The 20,288-nt window shown below is 49.3% G+C and overlaps 1 protein-coding gene across 2 annotated transcripts in view; it reads right to left on the bottom strand.

Annotated features, from left to right (window-relative positions):
• Positions 1 to 20,288, bottom strand: part of AP3D1 (adaptor related protein complex 3 subunit delta 1) — an 83,489-nt gene that overhangs the window by 2,600 nt on the left and 60,601 nt on the right. Inside the window, exons 21-32 of one of the 2 annotated variants that reach the window (XM_048497175.1) lie at positions 18,891 to 18,964; positions 16,866 to 16,889; positions 15,688 to 15,877; positions 13,359 to 13,421; positions 12,461 to 12,562; positions 11,282 to 11,422; positions 8,469 to 8,516; positions 6,127 to 6,316; positions 5,852 to 5,940; positions 5,283 to 5,368; positions 3,766 to 3,887; positions 1,006 to 1,085 (exon numbers count right to left, since the gene is read on the bottom strand). In XM_048497175.1, the coding sequence (XP_048353132.1) occupies positions 1,006 to 1,085; positions 3,766 to 3,887; positions 5,283 to 5,368; positions 5,852 to 5,940; positions 6,127 to 6,316; positions 8,469 to 8,516; positions 11,282 to 11,422; positions 12,461 to 12,562; positions 13,359 to 13,421; positions 15,688 to 15,877; positions 16,866 to 16,889; positions 18,891 to 18,964 (1,209 nt within the window). The remainder of the gene's footprint in view (positions 1 to 1,005; positions 1,086 to 3,765; positions 3,888 to 5,282; positions 5,369 to 5,851; positions 5,941 to 6,126; positions 6,317 to 8,468; positions 8,517 to 11,281; positions 11,423 to 12,460; positions 12,563 to 13,358; positions 13,422 to 15,687; positions 15,878 to 16,865; positions 16,890 to 18,890; positions 18,965 to 20,288) is intronic. The other variant, XM_048497176.1, reaches the window with a different exon arrangement.

Consider the following 20,288-nt stretch of genomic DNA (forward strand, 5'->3'; position numbering starts at 1 on the left):
TAAACTGGGAAAGGGGGCGGGGGGAGGATAGGGGGAAGATCAAGCCACAAATCCAAATTTTAAAAGAAATCAAATTAGGAATCCCTCTGATTTGCTGTACAGGTTATAAACCAAAGTTACAGCTTTTATGTATGCCTCCTCTTCTCACGTGATGAAAGGGTTGTAATCACCAATCACATAAGCTGTCAGGGGTGTAGGCCCCGCCCCCCATGATCAGCCCATTTGATCCTTCCATGTTTCACCTCCCACCTGGGACCTGGGCACTGCCCTCTCCCTCCTTTCCTTTTCTCAGACCTGTTATCAGCTTGTTACCCACCTGCTACTACAGCTCTCTCAGCAGAGTGGAATGTAAACTGTTTTGACCCTAGTGGGGGGAAGGCTGTTTCTCCTTACAGCAGATCGTGGGCCTCCCCCCCTTGGGAACTGGTCAGTAGGCAGAGTGACAGGACATAGGGGTGACGTGGGATATAATGGTGCTTGCAATACTGGCTGTGCTTAGCTCTGGCAATAGAAGTCTAAATGCTCCTTTCCTGATGCTGTTTCATAATAAAGAAAGCTACTGGAACCAGAGTCTTGTTATTGAACAGTCTGGGGCGCGACCCCCACCGAACCATGACCTCAATGGCTGAAAGTGAAATACTGTGAAATCAGATGAGAGGATAACCATGCTAAAGGATATCAGCAATCTTTAGAGCCTACAGCTGGTTTTCCTTGCATTTAAGCCATGTGAGTGAAGTACACTCTATGTGGCTTCTAACCCCTTACAAGTGTTGGACCAACACAAATTATTTCCAAAGGTCTGAACCAGTTTTATCCGGCCATGAAAGCCTTCGATGATACACTCCAAAACAGCCACCCCAGACTAAGCCCCTTGGCTTCTTCTCAATTTTTAACAGGGGGAAACATGGTGTTTCCAGTTGGTATGTGCTGATGCTCTACCAGCCCCCAAATGCCCCGAAGAAATTATTTCTGGACACCTTCCCCCACCACCCACCCCAGTCTCACCTTTTTCACTAGCAGGCAGACGTGATGGCCCTGGATGGAACGACTGTACATGGAGGCACAGGCTTCGACTCGTTCTACAACTGGAAGAACAATGGATGTGTGAGGGGGATGGCAAGAGTGCTTCCCCCCTAAGTTTCCAAAAGCAGGCTTTTTTTGCAAATTAAAATTAAGAGACACCCCCCACCCCACTTGGTTATTGTCAAGTTATCATGTTTGGGAGGGGGGGATTCTCTGGGAGTACTTTCGGTTTTGCAGGTGCCTGATTATCTCCTGGTGCTGTCCTTGAGGTTTGCAGCTGGGAAGAGCCTCCAGGCTGGACACTGCAAACTCTGTTGATCCCATGTAGGGGATGGGGAACGTGCTATCCATATTATCAACTGTTTTGGCATGCTTCCATTCCTTCTGCTTTCTTCTGTTCCTGACCTGCCTTCAATAAAGTCCTTTGGAACTCACAAGCCTGAGCAGGGGATTGACATCTTTACACCTTCCAAGGAGTTTTTCCCACACAGCCCGTTTCCATGGGGTCTGGGCCACAAGGAGGAGCCAGGCAACTGCCTCCTTTGCCCTAAAAAAAAGGACACCACCACACCCTGGCTGCCACATACAACTGAGCCAGTGATGGCGAACCTTTTTGAGACTGAGTGCCCAAATTGCAACCCAAACCCCACTTATTTATCACAAAGTACCAACCCGGCAATTTAACCTGAATGCTGAGGTTTTAGTTTAGAAAAAACCGGTTGGCTCCTTCATCCTCCGCCCCACTTGCTTGAGCAGGGGCTAGCCTGCTCTAGCCTCCAGCAAGTCCCATGCGCACCGCTCTGTGCCTCTCTAGCATCTCTGCCACCTCTGCGCCCCCCCCCTGCCCCCCGGCAGCAGCCACCCGGAACACAGGCACCAGCTCCGCCAGTCAAGTCCTCCCTGCTCACCGCGGTGCGCGACGTTGTACTCAGTGGCACAGGTCAGTCTAGATGTGTGTGGGGGTGTGTGTGTAATTTTCCGCCCCCCAAATGATGAACTCTGTGTGCATGTGCCCACAGAGAAGGCTCCGAGTGCCACCTCTGGCACCCGTGCCATAGGTTCGCCATCACTGAACTAAGCAAACGGCTTCCTGTCCAAATTTTTGTCAAAACTGCAGGTGCTATAAAGTGCAACAGCGTGACGAATGCACGGACGTTATAAACAACACACACGAAGATTAGCAACACTTCTGGTCTGGAGTAGAAATACCAAAATATGAGTAGTCCAAATGCTAGTAAGCATTGAGGATCCATTCAAATATCCAGTCGGATATTAGCCATATAGCTGTCTGTAACATCAAGCCGTTCAACTGAACCTCCATGTAGGGGTTGGTAAAAATCAATAGTCCATACAAGCTGGTCTCCCCATCTGTTGACAATAGTGGCTGGTAGCAATCTCCCGATAAGTTGGCGTCAAAGAGAAAACAACCTGCAGAACGCTATCCGCGGTAAATATGTCAGGACAAATGTCTGATCTACAAAATCTAACTGACAGGTGTCATATGACCACCTCTGTATGACAGCCTCTTTCTGGAGCTAATTGGAAAGGTTTTCTGATTGGTTGATGAAATGCATATAATGCAGCAGTGTGCTATGTCCTGTGAGACTCTTGTCTTCTTGTCGCCTGGCGAAGCACTTTGTCAGAGAGAGCAACATTGCTGTGAACCTAATAAAGAAGGACCGCTTCTGGGAAGCTGATATAGCTGTGTGCGTCTCAGTTCCTGCTGTGTGTTCCAGTGTGAGTGTTGCGCATCCCTGCTATCTGGGGTGTGAACCCCGCTTCAGTACGGCACCCTTCAACAAAATAACACTTTGGAAAAACCTTCTTTGGTGATTGCATGGGTTTTGCCGTCTCACAACAGGGTTAGTTTGAAGACTCAACTTTTCATATCCCTGATGCGGCTAAAGATAACACCATTCCCTGCTATGGTATGGCGGTGCCCTTTTTTGTAATTGTTTTTGCATTGTACCCCTCCTCTTTGCTTCTCGGATATAAACTGCCTCCTTTGTGCTGGGATCCCGGTGAAAAATATGCCCTCTACCCCCCCCCCCCATATCAAGTTATGTCATCTGTTGGTAGTTGCCAACCTCCAGGTTGGGGCTTGGAATTCTCTTGGGGTTAAGACTGATGCCCCAGACTACAGAGACCAGTTCCCCTTGAGATAATGGCAGCAGGAGAAGGGAGACTCTGTGGGATGCCATAGATTCTACACGAAATCCCTCTACTGTTGATAGGAATATACATATATGTTGATAGGAATATACATATATGTGTGTATTAAGGCAAGCCATTTTATTATGTGTATTGTTATGGGTACTAGAGAGATGTAAGATTTACCTATCACTGTGTCTAGGCCAAGGTCACCCAGCTGGCATGTGTTCGTGTGCATAAGCTAATCTGGTTCACCAGATAAGCCTCCACAACTCAAATGGCAGAGCGGGGAATCAAACCCGGTTCTCCAGATTAAACTGCACCTGCTCTTAACCACTACACCCCGCTGTACACCAGGGAGGATTCTTTGGGCCGATGCCCTGGATAGAAGCACTTTGCTGCTGAGGAAATAATAATCAGAACTGTGCCAAAGGAAACAAGAGGACAGCCATTTAAGCAGGTGCAAATGAGCATTTGGGGGCAAACTTAAGGAGCTACCCCCTGGTCACTGAAGCTGCAAGCCCTGGATGAATGGAACCTGCTCACCTCTGGAGAAGGGGTGGGGTCTGACATCCATCCGTAGGAACTCACCTGAGAAGTGATGGTAGAAACATATTTTTGCCAATACATGATGGAATGGGGACGTGATGCCGTCCACTTTGATTGAGCTGCCGTGCAAATCCCCCGACTCCAGCAACTTGGCAAAAGCGTCGCTGCAAAGACAGGGAAAAGTACGGATGAGAACAGAGGCATAGCTAGGGAAAATGGAGACCGGTGCAAAATCTGAGTTTTGCTATCCCCCCCCCCGCCCCCCCATGTTCATTTGTGTTTTTTGTATTTTTTAATATTTTTTCAGTTTTTGGCCTGCAGGGGGCGCAGTTCTTAGGCTAGCAGTTTTTAGGCTAGCAGCATCAACATTTCAGGGTATCTTTAGGTGACTCTCCTGATGATACCAGCCAGGTTTGGTGAAGTTTGGTTCAGGGGGGTCCAAAGTTATGGACTCTCAAAGGTGTAGCCCCCATCTCCTATTAGCCCCCATTGGAACCTATGGGGGCACCCCCTTTGGGAGTCCATAACTTTGGAACCCCTGAACCAAACCTCACCTAACATGGGTGGTATCATCAGGAGAGTCCTCTGAAAACTCCCTGAAATGTTGGTGCTGCTAGCCTAAAACTGCGCCCCCTGCAGGCCAAAAACTGGAAAACACTAAAAATACAAAAAACAAACCTGAAAAATTTGCTCCCCCCCCCCCCCGAGGTTCTCACAGGTTCCCGAGAGTAGGTTACTCATTATTTGTGTGTGCCGAGAGGGGGTTACTAATTGGTGATTTTGCCACGTGATTTTTGCCTTAGTTACGCCCCTCCTCTCAGCAGTAGCGCGCAGAACTTGAAGCAGTCTAGCAGGAGGTGCACCGGCGTGCGTGGCAGCTTGCGCCTGCGTGCATTCGTTTCCTGCCCAAGGACCGGCACAGCAGCTGCATCCTTGCCACAGCCCTGCCCAGGAAGGCCCCGCCCCCGGAATGCCCGGCCACGCCCGTCATGCCCCGCCCAGCCCCACTGGTGCTACGCCACAGTTTGAATCCCACCAGCATGGGAACCTGTTACTAAAATTTTTGGATCCCACCACTGCCCCCCTCCCAGGCAGGAGCCTGGTGTGACATGCACCCCCCAGCCCCCTTGCAGCTACGCCTCTGGATGAGAAGGCTCCCGTCTTGCAACCAGCCTTCAACAACCCCAGCACTGAAAAGGATCTCTGACAATAGATGCTTGGGAAGCCTGGGGAACAGCTGCCAGTCACAGCAGACGTGACTGAGCTAGAGGGGCCGGCTCTGCATTTAGCAGTTACACTGGCGTTCCCTGCATCATTGGCAGGCCCTTCTCAGCTCTTCTAAAGCTGCTAAGGAAGGCAAACCTGATCAAATCAAGAAACACGACAGGGCATCTGAGAAATCCCGCTGCTCCCGAGAATGCCTTCTTGCTAAGACCAGCCTATCCAGCAGCCCCAGAAACTAGGCCCTGCTGGCACATGGCCTTACAAAGGGTGATAAGATTTGTGCTTTGGAAGCCATTCAGCCTCTTGAGCGAGGGGCAGCGCCCCCACCAGTTTACCTGTAACACGGCGTCGTGATCAGGTAAGAGGCACAGCTGAAGTGCAACTTGAAATCTAGTTTTTCGTGAGTTGAACCTTCGTCGTCCTGGAAAACACAGAGAAAGGGAGGAGGACAGTGTCACCAAGCGCCCCGTTCCAGCTTGCCGACGACGGGGCAGCTCGCTCAGTAACTTTGAAATAACCTCTTTGCCATGGATCTGTTCGGGGACCGGGGGGGGGGGGGGGGGGAGACAGAGGAAGGCTCCAAGCTCTTGTAAATACCGCAAGAGAGCTTTAACGCAAAATCAACAGGGAACAAGATTCAGTTGCCTTCCAATACAGACAGACAAAAAAGGCAACAGGGAACAAGATTCATTTGCTTTCCAATACAGGCTCTCAACCACAAGTGTCAAACTCGCGGCCCTCCAGATGTTATGGACTACAGTTCCCATCACCCCCATGCCAGCATGATGCTGGCAGGGGGTGATGGGAACTGTAGTCCATAACATCTGGAGGGGCGCGAGTTTGACACCTATGGAAGGGAAGCGGCAGCACTCATGAAAGGAGGAAAACCAAAAGACGGACTTACTTTCACTATGAAAGACAGAGTTCCTTTTAGCTTCTGGGCCATGATGATACTCTGAAGGGTGAAAACAAACTGGGCTTCATTTGAGACCCCTAAGTAATAAAAAGAAAGAGGAAATGTGAGTTTGGGGGGGGGAATGGAACTTCAGTGCCTTCCTTGTCCAGCTGGGCCCATTTTTCCTGCTCACGCTTTGCCTGCTGGTTTAAAACAAACAAAAAAGAGGTTTTTCGAGTCCCACGGTCCACCCATCTCTCTGCGGTCGGTCGGTCGGTCATTACCGGGAGGCAACTGGAAAGGGACGGGGATGCCGTCGTGTATCGAGGAGCCTTCCGGCCGCAGCATCTTTGTGTTCAGAGAGTCCAATACGTTGAGCTCCATGCTCTTAAGGAAGCTGCTGCTCTTGTTCTCAAAGATCACGGAGACGGTGACCTGGCTATCCTGCTGTAGGTTCCCCTGGATATCGTAGGTCTACCGAGAGAAATTTGCAAAGTGGGTGGGTGAGAGAGAGAGAGAATGTGATATGTAGAAACAATGCCCTTGATCAGGAGCAACAATATTTAAACAGCCATGCAACATCATGCTCCCCAATACACCTAGGTACCAATCCCGACATGGGTAAGATGGTCAATTATCTATTACAAATTTCAGATCCCAAACAACGATGGGTTCTGACTAGAGCAGACCTGGGCATTATACGGCCCGCGGGCCACATCCGGCCCACCGGATGACCCTGACTGGCCCCCTGCCGTGCTGGGGAGGCGCCTTTGAAAGCCCCGCAGAAGCCGTTTGCCTTGGCTGCCAGCTTCTGCGGGGCTTTCAAAAGCGCCTCGCCCCCCTGCCTTGCTGGGGAGCGAGGCGCCTTTGAAAGCCCCGCAGAAACCGATTGCCTTGGCTGCCAGCTTCTGCAGGGCTTTCAAAAGCGCCTCGCCCCCCTGCCTTTTGGCCCGGCCCTCCACAATATTTTCTGTTTCTTATGCAGCCCCATGGAAAAATAACTGCCCACCCCTGGACTAGAGCCAGATGCAATGTCTTCTCCCCTGCCCTTTTACAAGGTCAGATTGAGAAGCTCCCCCTATCGGACAGAGTTTGCCCACATTGTCCTACTGCAGTGGAAACACTGGAGTATATTGTATGTTACTGTCCAAAATATAATTCACAGAGGAAAGTTCTATCATCATCAATCATGGGTAAAGCATCTCCCCAAGGTTGCATGGTAAAACTATTTAATAGTAATGATCCTCTGATTTTAGGGAAAACAGCTTACTACTTGTTGCAGGTCATGTCGCTAAGAGGGAATCAATAGCAAACACTATACCTTTTCTTGTAATTTTATGAAGCATAAATATGCCTAATAAAGGTCTTTGTACTTGTACTTGAGAAGCAACACCGGGCTCAGCAGCAAAAGTGTGCATGCAGAACGTCCCAGGTTCAAGCCCTGGCATCTCTCATTAAAATGATCTCAGACACCAGCTGCTGGGAGAAGAGCTCAAACCTTGGGAAAGAATCTGCCCATCACAAGAGGCAAACTGAGCCAGAGGGACATTTCGTTTGTGGAGCAGGAGGCTGTCTGTGTTTGCGTGGCCGTGAAACCAAAAAAAGGCAGCTAAAGGGATGAGGAGTGCAAGAAGCTTTCAGAAGAAGAAGAACAAGAAGAACAAGAAGAAGAACAAGAAGAAGAAAAAGAAGAATTTATATCCCCCCCTTTCTCTCCTGTAGGAGACTCAAAGGGGCTGACAATCTCCTTGCCCTTCCCCCCTCACAACAAACACCCTGTGAGGTGGGTGGGGCTGAGAGAGCTCCAAGAAGCTGTGACTAGCCCAAGGTCACCCAGCTGGCGTGTGTGGGAGTGTACAGGCTAATCTGAATTCCCCAGATAAGCCTCCACAGCTCCAGATTAGACACACGAGCTCTTAACCTCCTATGCCACTGCTGCGAGGGGGGGGATTACCTCGGCGTGTGGGCCTCATAAGCCCTCTCAAGGCAGCCCTCCCACCCTGCTATGGGCTCACCAGTCCAGGAACACCCCCAATGACATTCTGGGGCTAGTTAAAGAAGCCAACCCTCCAGCACCTGGCCCAACAAAGTCACATTTATATCATATCCGGCCCTCATATCAAATAAGTTTTGAACTTTGCGAACATCAAGTTCCCTTCAACGGTGCAGGTCACAATCAGCCCTGGCTCTGGATTTGAATGCCTGGTACACAACTGCAATTGTTTAGGCTTGCGCACCTGCCTTGACCAAGTCGCCTCTGACAAAAAAGGAACTACCTCCTGCCAGGTGACCAGCTAACAGGTGCTAACTGGAAGGGATGCAATTCTTCTCCTTGTGGCTAGAAAATATCGCATTTTTCCTCATCCATCCCCTCTTCAATAGGACTATTGCACTTCGCTTGTGGATCACAGCCAGAGACCCTGGAGAGAGATCACCACTTGGGGGTAAAGTATTCCCCAATAATTTGAATCTCGAGAACCTTCTTACTGGAGCCGACACGGGTTAAACCTGGGACCTCCAAGGTAGTTCAACAGCTGCAGAAACACTCTCCATTTCCACCCAAGGCAACTGGAGGACCGGGGGTGGGGTGGGGGGAGAGAGAGGGAAATACTGATTCAGCACTTACCATAGTAATATATGCATTTTCAGCAAGAAGACGGTAACTCGACATTGGCTGAAAAGGAGAAAAATACAAGTCTCATCTTGGCACGAAATTAAGTGTCAGACTCCAGAACAAATTATCTGGCAACAGGCAGTCTCACTAAAACAACAGAGCTACGGATCTGACAGATCTGGCTCCCTCTTCGAATAGATTTAACCGTCTAAGCCAGGGGTCTGCAACCTGCGGCTCGCCAGATGTTCATGGACTACAATTCCCATCAGCCCCTGCCAGCATGGCCAATTGGGTCACGGCATTAGGAAGGTTGAGAACCACTGCCCTCGTCTGAACCTCCGGATCAACCCGGCAAGTGGGTGCACATAGATGTTAAATAATAACCATAAGGAGTCTGAAAACAATTGGCCATGCTGGCAGGGGCTAATGGTAATTGTACTCCATGAACATCTGGAGAGCCGCAGGTTGCAGACCCCTGGTCTAAACAATCAAAAAGTCACAATTCCATTTTCAACAAAACATCGCGTTCATTTAACCAAACACAACTTCTCAAAGGCCAAGGCTGCGGCAACCTTTCCGTTCCTCTGCAGCCATGCCCTGCTAGGTGGTCATCCTGTTGAAAACCAGCGTGGTATAGGGTTAAGAGCAGGTGGACTCTAACCTGGAGAACTGCTTTCAGACTCCTTATGGTTATTATTTAACATCTATGTGCACGCACTTGCCGGGTTGATCCAGAGGTTCGGACGAGGGCAGTGGTTCTCAACCTTCCTAATGCCACGACCCTTCAATACAGTTCCTCATGTTGTGGTGACCCCAAACCATAAAATTATTTGTGTCTCGGTTCCTAAGACCATCGGAAATATGTGTTTCCCAATTGTCTTAGGCGACCCCTGTGAAAGGGTCGTTCGACCCCCCCAAAGGGGTCGCAACCCACAGGTTGAGAACCGCTGGACTAGGGTGTCATCAGTATGCGGACGACACCCAGTTGAATCCAAAGACGGACGGTCAACCAAATACTGCCCTAATTGCATTGGCAAAGTGCCTAGAGGCTGTGATGGAATGGATGAAAGAGAGCCGGTTAAAATTAAATCTGGCAAAGACTGGATTTCAATTCTGTGGCTGAGCCGAAAGGGGCAGGCATGTTGCTATATTGTGTCTGGAGTCTTGGCGTGCACCTGTGTACCTCCCTAACAACAGAGGCCCAGATGAATAACACCACACAAGGCATTTTCCCATCTTCGCTAAGCAAGGCAGCTGGCCACCTACCTGTCCCAAGCCGACTTGGCCATAGTGGTCCAGGTGACAGTCATCTCTAGGTTGGATTATTGCACCTCACTCTACAGAGGGCTACCCTCGGGCATGCTCCAGAAACTCCAGCTGGTAGAGAACGCAGCAGGGAGGCATCTCATAGGATCCTTGTGGCGAATGCATATAAATTGGTGCTTTGCCAGCTGCACTAGCTCCGGGTGGAGTACCGGATGAAGTTCAAGGTCTTGGTACTGACGTACAAAGCCCTAAACCAGTGGTGGCGAACCTATGTCACGGGTGCCAGAGGAGGCACTCAAAGCCCTCTCTGTGGGCACGCGCAAACAGAGTCGCCCCCCCCCCCCCAACACATATCTAGGCTGGCATTGGGGCTTGCTGCTGAGTAAACCCTCCTAGGGTGGTGATTCACCCTTTGGAAGAGTTGCACGGTTGCTTCAAAGCAAACCCACCGACTACCACCAAGCTTACTCCTGAGTAACGCATGCCTCGGAGCCAACTGTTTTTTTCTAAACTTAAACCTCAGTATTCAGGTTAAATTGCCATGTTGGCACTTTGCGATAAATAAGTGGGTTTTGGGTTACAGTTTAGGCACTCGGTCTCGAAAAGGTTCGCTATCACTGCCCTAAACAGTCTGGGACCAATGTAACTATGGGAGCGTCTCTTAAGTTATGTCCCCTTGACAGACACTGTGATCATCCAGTGAAAATCTGCTTGCAGCCGCTAGTCTGAGAGAAATCAGGCCGTCCTCAACCAGAGCCAAGGCCTTTTCAGCCCTGACCCAAGCCCGGTGGAACCCTCTGCCCCATGAGACCAGGGCCCTGCGGGATTTAATGCAATTCCGTGGAGACTGCAAGACAGCTGTTCCACCAGACCTAACAATTGAGGCGTCGAAGGTTACCATCTTGGCCTCCCTGCCACATTCCCCTACCTTTCCATCCCCATTTATCTAAAGAAATTGTTTGTTTAATATATCCTTCTTTTAGTGGATCTTGATAATCAAAATAATTTTGCTATCTTGGTTTGTAGATAAGATGTACAGTTTTAACTGTTTTTATATGTTATAACTGTATTGCTATTTAGAGGAGCAGTGGCGTGGTGGCTAAGAGCAGGTGCGTTCTAATCTGGAGGAACCGGGTTTGATTCCCTGCTCTGCTGTGGAGGCTTATCTGGGGAATTCAGGTTAGCCTGTGCACTCCCACACACGCCAGCTGAGTGACCTTGGGCTAGTCACAGCTTCTCGGAGCTCTCTCAGCCCCACCCACCTCACAGGGTGTTTGTTGTGAGGGGGGAAGGGCAAGGAGATTGTCAGCCCCTTTGAGTCTCCTTACAGGAGAGAAAGGGGGGGATATAAATCCAAACTCTTATTATTATTATTCTAATGTTGGAAACCACCCGGACCCCAGGAAGGGAAGTCTAGAAATTTAATGAAGTCAAATAAGTAGAGAAATCCAAACCCCTGCTCCTCTTCCTCCTTCATTTGCATAAATCCTTCATCTGGGTTTAAGGTCCACCAAACATGCTCCTTCCCCACCTCCCCATATCCCTACCAAGGTCCTCACCGGCAAAGGCTCATCCTCCAGGGTCCCATTCTGCACAGACTCTGTCGGCAGCAGCTCCTCTCCGTGGTGCTTCTTGGACTTCTTCTTGTCCTTGGACTTCTCCTCCTTTTTATGCTTCTTCTTCTTGTGCTTGGACGATTTCTACTGGGCCAGGGGAACCAAGAGTGAGTGACACAGGATCACGTTCCCAGCCCAGCTTGAGACACGCAAGCCTCGGTGCCCCCTACCCCGCAGAGATGGCCACAACAGTCTGCCATCCACAATCTTTCATAGCTGTCCGCTCAGGTTTGACCATTTGTTCACTCCCACATCACTGTTGCCACACATCGCCTGTAATTCTGGCTAGAGCAGTGGTGGCAAATCTTTGGCACTCCAGATGTTCATGGACTAAAATTCCCATCAGCCCCTGCCAGCATGGCCAATTGGGAATTGTAGTCCATAACATCTGGAGTGCCAAAGGTTCGCCACCACGGGGCTAGAAGAAGCTCGAATTTGACAGCTTTGCAAGATTCAAGACATTACTGTTTCCAGAGGGGAAAACGCGCCTTGTGTCTTCATCTGAGGTTACTCAAGAGCAGTGGTTCTCAACCTTCGTAATGCCGCGACGCTTTAATACAGTTCCTCATGTTGTGGTGACCCCCAACCCTAACATTTATCCATTTTACAGATGGAGAACACTGATGCAGAGAGTCTTAGGCAGTGGTTCTCAACCTTCCTAATGCCACAACCCTTTAATACAGTCCCTCATGTTGTGGTGACCCCCAACCCTAACATTTGTCCATTTTACAGATGGAGAACACTGATGCAGAGAGTCTTAGGCAGTGGTTCTCAACCTTCCTAATGCTGCAACCCTTTAATACAGTCCCTCATGTTGTGGTGACCCCCAACCCTAACATTTATCCATTTTACAGATGGAGAACACTGATGCAGAGAGTCTTAGGCAGTGGTTCTCAACCTTCCTAATGCCGCAACCCTTTAATACAGTTCCTCATGTTGTGGTGACCCCCAACCCTAACATGTATCCATTTTACAGATGGAGAACACTGATGCAGTCTTATGAGACCCCTTTGAAAGGGTCAGGGTCGCGACCCTCAGGTTGAGAACCACTGCTCAAGAGGGACAACTGGCAAACCTGATGACTTCACTGCCTGGGGTCGCAGCTGCCGTTTCTGGGCTCACCTTTCCTTCGGCTTCCTCCTCTGCCTCTTCCTCGTACCCTTCCTTCTTGCCCTCTTCCGGTTCTCCAGGTTCTGCCAATTCCGCACTCACCTCCAGCTTGCTCTGAAGAAGGCAAATTTCAAGGTAACATGTTTGGGAAAGAGGTTCCCCCGTGTGTCACAATGCAGTCCGAATGTCACACTAGCCAAGGATCTTCAGGCTGTGAGCAAACCTTTCCTTGGGGATGGGGAAGGACAGAACACACCCCTAGATAGCTGGGGCAGAAAGAAGGCAGAAAACCCTCCAAGGATGCTTTCAGAAATCTCATAGGGCAGCCAGTTGCATAAACCCCATTAAGAAGAGAAGAAGAGTTTGGATTTATATCCCCCCTTTCTCTCCTGTAGGAGACTCAAAGGGGCTTACAATCTCCTTGCCCTTTCCCTTCACAACAAACACCCTGTGAGGTGGGTGGGGCTGAGAGAGCTCCGTAGAGCTGTGACTAGCCCAAGGTCCCCCAGCTGGCGTGTGTGGGAGTGCACAGGCTAATCTGAATTCCCCAGATAAGCCTCCACAACTCAAGCGGCAGAGCGGGGAATCAAACCCGGTTCCTCCAGATCAGAGTGCACCAGCTCTTAGCCACTACACCATTGCTGCTCAAGGGGTTTATGCAACTGATGTAAACCGCCTTGAGCCCCTCGGGGGAGGGCGATATATAAATCTAAACAATAAATGAATAAAATAAGGAGCCCAGTGGCCGAGGGCCCCAAATCCCTCCATCTCAGAGCTCTCACTTGTGCCAGCTATGCTATTTCTGACCTGTACTGGCTGAGAGCGTCTGGCAGGGACCCCATTGTGGCATACAATCTCGGGAATGCTGGGGGAGTCTCTGGATATTTCTCGGATCTCTGTGCTGACTAACCTCAGTCTCCGTTGCTGCTGCAGGGGGTGGAGAGCCTGACAGCCAGAAGTCCATGTCGTCAGGCTGCAAACAAAAACAGCAATTAACTGCAGCTCTTGGCAAGCATTCCTGTGACTTTACGTTTCTTCTCAGTACACTGCATCGCTGGTTCTCAGCCTTTTGTATCTTACATCCCGGCAGCCACTCTATCAGAGTCCCCCGCATGAGGGCATCAAAAAGCCCATTTTCTCCCCAAGGACATTTGTACCTTTACAGGCATTCTGTTACTACGGTTCTTATTTACAGAGGGTTTTAAAAACACAGAAAAAACTGCAGAAGCCCCATGAATAATTTGTGGCGGGCAAGGTTGGCAGGAACATAAGAACATAAGAACAAGCCTGCTGGATCAGACCAGAGTTCATCTAGTCCAGCTCTCTGCTACTCGCAGTGGCCCACCAGGTGCCATTGGGAGCTCACGTGCAGGATGTGAAAGCCTTCTGCGGCTGTTGCTCCCGATCACCTGGTCTGTTAAGGCATTTGCAATCTCAGATCAAAGAGGATCAAGATTGGTAGCCATAAATCGACTTCTCCTCCATCCAATTCTGTTCAAGAAGCCCTTTTTTAAAGCTAATATCCAGGTTGAGTGTGCCCATCACCACCTCCTGTGGCAGCATATTCCAAACACCAATCACACGTTGCGTGAAGTGTTTCCTTTTATTAGTCCTAATTCTTTCCCCCCAGTATTTTCAATGAATGCCCCCTGGTTCTAGTATTGTGAGAAAGAGAGAAAAATTTCTCTCTGTCAACATTTTCTACCCCATGCATAATTTTATAGACTTCAATCATATCCCCCCTCAGACGTCTCCTCTCCAAACTAGAGTCCCAAACGCTGCAGCCTCTCCTCATAGGGAAGGTGCTCCAGTCCCTCAATCATCCTTGTTGCCCTTCTCTGCACTTTTTCTATCTCCTCAAACGTAAAGTCACAGGAAGTGACACAGGAAGTGACACAAAGTCACACAAAGACAAAGACACAAAGGAAGTGACACAAAGTCACAGGAAGTGACAACAAAGTCACTTACCAAGAGGAGAAATGCTGCATGTCCAAGGTTACTAGTTGTATGTCAAAAGGCCATAGGTGGACCATGAGGAATGAGGGAGAGCTGGTTCTTAGCAGCTGCTATGAAAACCCTGCGTTACCCTGCCAAGGCCCTTGCCACCTTGGTCTTGCCATGTTTCCAGGGCAGGACGGGAGACTGTTACAGCTTGTAGATCGAGTTAGAGCTTTTCTATGGAGGAATGCTTGGGTTTAACAGGAACACCTTTCCCAGGGCAGGGGTGCACCTGGGCCATTGTCTCAGACAGCACAGCCTTGGGAAAGCGCAGGCTTGTACTGGGAGACCAAAATGAGGTGTTGTTTAGCAACGGAGCAAAAGGAGGGGGCGTGACTTGGGAACTGAGGGGACGGTAGGGTGCAAAAGCTTTCGTTTTGGCAAAGACCCTTGAAATGTAACCTGCTTGAATCAATAAATCAATTTCATATCCACTGAATCTGTTTATTGGGGAGGTCCATGGAACACGACATCTGGACTGCTTCTGCTGATGGTACCCATGCCTCTGGTCGGGAACCTGTGCACTAGGAAACATCCCTTCCAGGTAACTATTACACCAAGCTGCAGGTGGCGGAACTGGGGTTGAGAGGATAATAACATAAGAACATAAGAGTCTGCTGGATCAGACCAGAGTCCATCTAGTCCAGCTCTCTGCTACTCGCAGTGGCCCACCAGGTGCCTTTGGGAGCTCACCTGCAGAATGTGAAAGCAATGGCCTTCTGCTGCTGCTGCTCCCGAGCACCTGGTCTGCTAAGGCATTTGCAACCTCAGATCAAGGAGGATCGAGATAGGTAGTCAAAAGTCGACTTCTCCTCCATAAATCTGTCCAAGCCCCTTTTAAAGCTATCCAGGTTAGCGGCCGTCACCACCTCCTGTGGCAGCATATTCCAAACACCAATCACGCGTTGCATGAAGAAATGTTTCCTTTTATTCGTCCTAATTCTCCCCCCACCCCCCGCATTTTCAATGAATGCCCCCTGGTTCTAGTATTGTGAGAAAGAGAACATTTTCTGTCGACATTTTCTACCTCATGCATAATTTTACAGACTTCAATCATACCCCCGGTCATCCGGGGAGTGCTTGCGGCTGATGAAAATATACCATCTATTCCTCATTTCCCATCATGCCTTTGGAAGAGGGCTGGCTGCACACTGTAGATTTGTCTAAATCTGCACATTTGTAGTAGAAATTAGGCCTCTTTGAATTCTGTGCCCAGAATGGGAAGCGTGTGGGTGTGTCACCTTTTTGTCTTCCTCCTCCGATTTCCTCTCCCGCTCTTTCCTCTTCTCTTTCTCTCTGTGCTTTTTTTCTTTCTTTTTCGGCTTCTTGCTCTTCTTCTCCACGGGGGGGACTTCTGCGTCTTGAGGAGACTTGAGGTCGCCGGCGTCCCTGTGCCTCTGGACGGGGAGCTTCTCACTGTCTGCTAAAGGCCTTTTCGCAAAGAGAAAGAGGAGACAGGCTACCTTGGAGAAGTGGCGAACTTTACACTTCCCAAGAGTGGAAACTTCTCCTGGTCTGCAAGCAGCACTTCAAAATCAGCATCCCTTGACCTGAACTGGTCTCAGCTCGGCCACTGAGACCATTTCAAACCTCTCAAAAGGGCAACAGGAAAAGATCGAACGGGCCTCTTTCCCGGCAAGTATAGAAGAGCAGCGCAAAAGAGAGAGGAAGGGGTTTTTTTCTGCACAGAACCCCCAATCCTGTTTCCAATGACCTTCCTTTCAACAGCTGAAAATGCCAAAGAAACAGCATTTACAGGAAAGACCAGAAAGTTCTACCAGCTCCCCCTTGCCGCCTCCGGGGAATGAGTGCACTGAACCAGGAAGAGAGAAAAAGTCTGCATCGGGAATGTCCTGCGATCACTGCCAATCCTGCGATCTGCCAAGCAGACTACGGTTCACCTTGGCCAACTGCCAATCCCGCCCGCCTGCGAGACTTTTAATTCATTTGGAAAAGGGAATTGGGAGGAAAAAGCAGCCAAGCACTGTAAAGTTCAACAGGGTCAGGGACAACTCCCCCCCTCCCCCAATCAAACAATTCTTTGGATCTTTTTGTCCTCAAATGCATCCAGTCTGCTTGCTGTGTAGGCTTGTAAGAATAGCCCCTTCCCCCTGCTCACCGATGATGAAGCCAGCTTGGCTATAAGCCACCAGGCCACCAAGTACGGCATGCTAAACATAGGTCTTTCTAAAAGATCAGGAAGCCAAGCCACTCTTTTGCATATGTGCAAGTGAATTTTGGCCAGCGTTTTGCAGCGGATAGCCTCTGTGGCTTAATTTGCAGGATGGGTGAGAGAGAGAAAGAGTCTCTTGTTGTTGCAACACCCCCTCGAGGTGGGCCCCTGGATCACAACGGCCCTGTTGTGGTTTACAGAGTGACAGAAGCAGCCAACCTTCCACAAGTCCAGAGATTCTCTTACCTGCCAGATCTCCCTGAAACCAGACTGGGTGTGAGAGACAGAAAGAGAGAGAAAGGATAAAGAAAAATGGACGGAAAGAGTAGAGAGAAAAGGAGAAATGTTCGAGAGGTCCCTGCGACTGCCTGTGGAGTGGATAATGCTGAAAACCTACCGCCTCACCTGCCACAACCTGTGCTAGCCAGGTGCATCAGGAAGGCAAACAGGTCTGAAATAAGGAATGATCAACTCCCTGCTAACACCCAAGGTTCTCCTAGCTCAGTGATGGTGAACCTTTTCGAGTCCGAGTGCCCAAACTGCAACCCAAAACCCACTTATATATCGCAAAGTGCCAACATGGCAATTTAACCTGAATACTGAGGTTTTTGGTTAGAAAAAATGGTTGGCTCTGAGCCATGCGTTACTCGGGAGTAAGCTTGGTGGTAGAAGGTGGCTCTGCTTTGAAGCAACCGTGCAACTCTTCGAACGGGTGAATCACAACCCTAGGAGGGTTTACTCAGAAGCAAGCCACATTGCCAGCAACCGAGCTTACTCCCAGGTCTTTGTATTTAGTTCATGCTTTAGTTCTTCCCATAAAAATCAGTGGGGTTTAACAGTGCTTAACAGGGTTACTTACACTGCTTCCCCAAAACTAGGTCTTAGGTTTAATGGTTTAATGCTAATAATCAAGCCCAGTGGCCCAGGCCAGCAATTTCCCCCCCACATGATGAACTGTTTGTGTGTGCCCACTGAGAGGGCCCTGAGTGTCACCTCTGGCACCCGTGCCATAGGTTCGCCACCACTGTCCTAGCTGCATGGTGGCAAACCTATGGCACTCCAGCTCCATGGTGGCGAACCTATGGCACTCCAATTGGCCATGCTGGCAGGGGCTGATGGGAAATGTAGTCCATGAACATCTGGAGTGCCATAGGCTTGCCACCACTGTCCTAGCTTGTAAGAACATTAAAGCCCTGTTGGATTACACCAGCATTCTCCATGACAAAATAGCCACCAAAAGCTCCCAGAAAGCCCATAGTGTGGAGTCCAAAACTGCCGCCTTCTCATCAGTATTCAGAAAGAGACTGCCTTTGAACATGGAGGTTCTGCTTAGCTATCAGGGCTAAATTCTCCTCTGGGAATCTGCCTAATTCTGAGATGTTCAAGGTCGCATAATTTGTGCTTTTATCGTTTACGATATATTGGAAACTGCCTTGTGCCCCTGAGAGGAAGGTCGGCATTCAAGTTCAATCAAACGAAATAAATAAAAATGATTCCTTTTCAAAGCTCACGTTAGGCTAACAGCCATGGTTTAATTTCACACCCACAAATCAACCACTGGACGAAGGATTCCCTTTTGTCTGTCCTGAGTCTATTCCTTGTCAATAACGCTGGATGCCTTGTAGAATTATGAATGGAAGAGACCTTTTACCATTTTAGTTGCCTTCCTCCTCTAAAGCAACTAAAAAGGACCTCAGCGTGCCCTTTGGTACCAATCAAGAAAGCTCTGGAACTCTCCCCAGCGAGATCTGTCTGCCTTCTTCTGCTGCTGTCTTCCACCGATAACTAAAAGACTCTTTTGTTTCATTTGGGATTCCTTCCATGATTTCTCCCTCCCAACCAATGTTTTAATTACTGTTTTGCATGTATTTCAATTATTTTTGTTTTAATTTTGCGTTTGGGGGCAGGGGGATAGATTGTTAACGGTTTTAAAATGTGATTTTAGCATGGATGTTTTAAAAAGTTAGCCACCTTGACGGGCCTTGCAGGGGCAGAAAGACGGGATACACATTTTTATAAATAAAATAAATAAAAGTGAGAATACAGAAGGCTCCCAGAGCAGCCTGCCATTTGGTAGCTTTTTACCCAGTGAAATAAAACAGGAGACCGACGTTTCTCCTGCTGGGACACAAAATTACAGTGTGAGTGGAAGCCGAAAGCGAGTAAAAGACTGCAGAGCGAGGGCTCGATCCCCTTCCCATACAGACAAAAGACAGGTATTCTCTGACTCAGCTGTCCACTTATGACATGACCGCACAGCTGGGCACTTACTTGTCCAGATCTATGTCCAGCGCTTTGTAGGGGTCGTTGGGGTCCTTGTCATCCTCGTCACTGGGCAGAGCATTCTGGAAGCACAAAGTCCAGGAGAGGCATGTCAAAGAAGAAGGAGGGGCCGATGCCAAAATGAAAAGGCAACAAGCCATCCTTCTCGTCCACACCCTGTTCCTGCGGGATTCTTTTTTAGATTACAAAAACAAACTAGGAGAATAAAACAGACAAGCTATATCCTTTCCAAACCCCAAACCAAATGCAGACAGCTCCACCTTCCTCGATGGCCAGGAACAAGAAGAAGAAGAGATGGATTTATATCCCCCCCCCCTCCTGCAAGGAGACTCAAAGGGGCTGACAAACTCCTTTCCCTTCCCCCCCTCACAACAAACACCCTGTGAGGTAGGTGGGGCTGAAAGAGCTCAGAAGAACTATGACTAGCCCAAGGTCACCCAGCTGGCGTGTGTTGGTAGTGTACAGGCTAATCTCCGTTCAGCAGAGGCGAATTTATTGGTGGTCCCCTGCCCCTCTATGATGCGACTGGCCTCTACCAGGGCCAGGGCTATAATGGCTCTGGCCCCTGCCTGGTGGAACGCTTTTTCTCCAGCTGTTAGGGCCCTGCAGGACCTTGGGGAGTTCCGCAGGGCCTGCAAACCTGAGTTGTTCCACCAGGCTTTTGAGGGACTGGCTGGTGTTTTCTCATTTGACCTGTACACTGGTCTGAGCCCTTCAGGGGGGTAGAGCGGTTTATTACATCGAAATATATATATATACATGATAGATGGAAGATGGAAAGATGGATGGATGGAAGATGGATGGGAGATGGATGGATAGATGATAGATATACACATACATTCACACACACACACACACATATGCACACATATAACATATGTATTACATATACATGAATTACATATACATACATATATATATATATACACACACACACATATATACATATGCATACATAGACGCGCGCACACACACACATATATAAATATATAAAATAAATAAAATAATCTGAATTCCCCAGATAAGCCTCCACAGCTCAAGCAGCAGAGCGGGGAATCAAACCCGGTTCCTCCAGATTAGAGTACACCTGCCCTTAACCACTACACCACTGCTGGGTTTGGTGAAGCCAGGCTGAGCAGCAACTAAAGCCAGAGAAGCTCCCCAGGACTGTGCTGATAGTTCTAAGCATCCCCCCCACACCGCTAAGCACTTATTTGGGTTGCTGGCTCAGGTGGGAAGTAACATTAGGGGGCTGGATACTCTGCACTTCTGTTCCACAAGCAGCAACACTTTCCTCCGGCACAAAGAGCCTCCCCCTGAATCTCCGAGCCCCTCTTGCATCAGGGGAAAGTCTCCTTGACCTGGACTGAGCCCCAAAGTCCTCAA

The sequence above is a fragment of the Sphaerodactylus townsendi genome, linkage group LG05 (assembly GCF_021028975.2).
Source record: "Sphaerodactylus townsendi isolate TG3544 linkage group LG05, MPM_Stown_v2.3, whole genome shotgun sequence".
NCBI classification, from domain to species: Eukaryota; Metazoa; Chordata; class Lepidosauria; order Squamata; family Sphaerodactylidae; genus Sphaerodactylus; species Sphaerodactylus townsendi.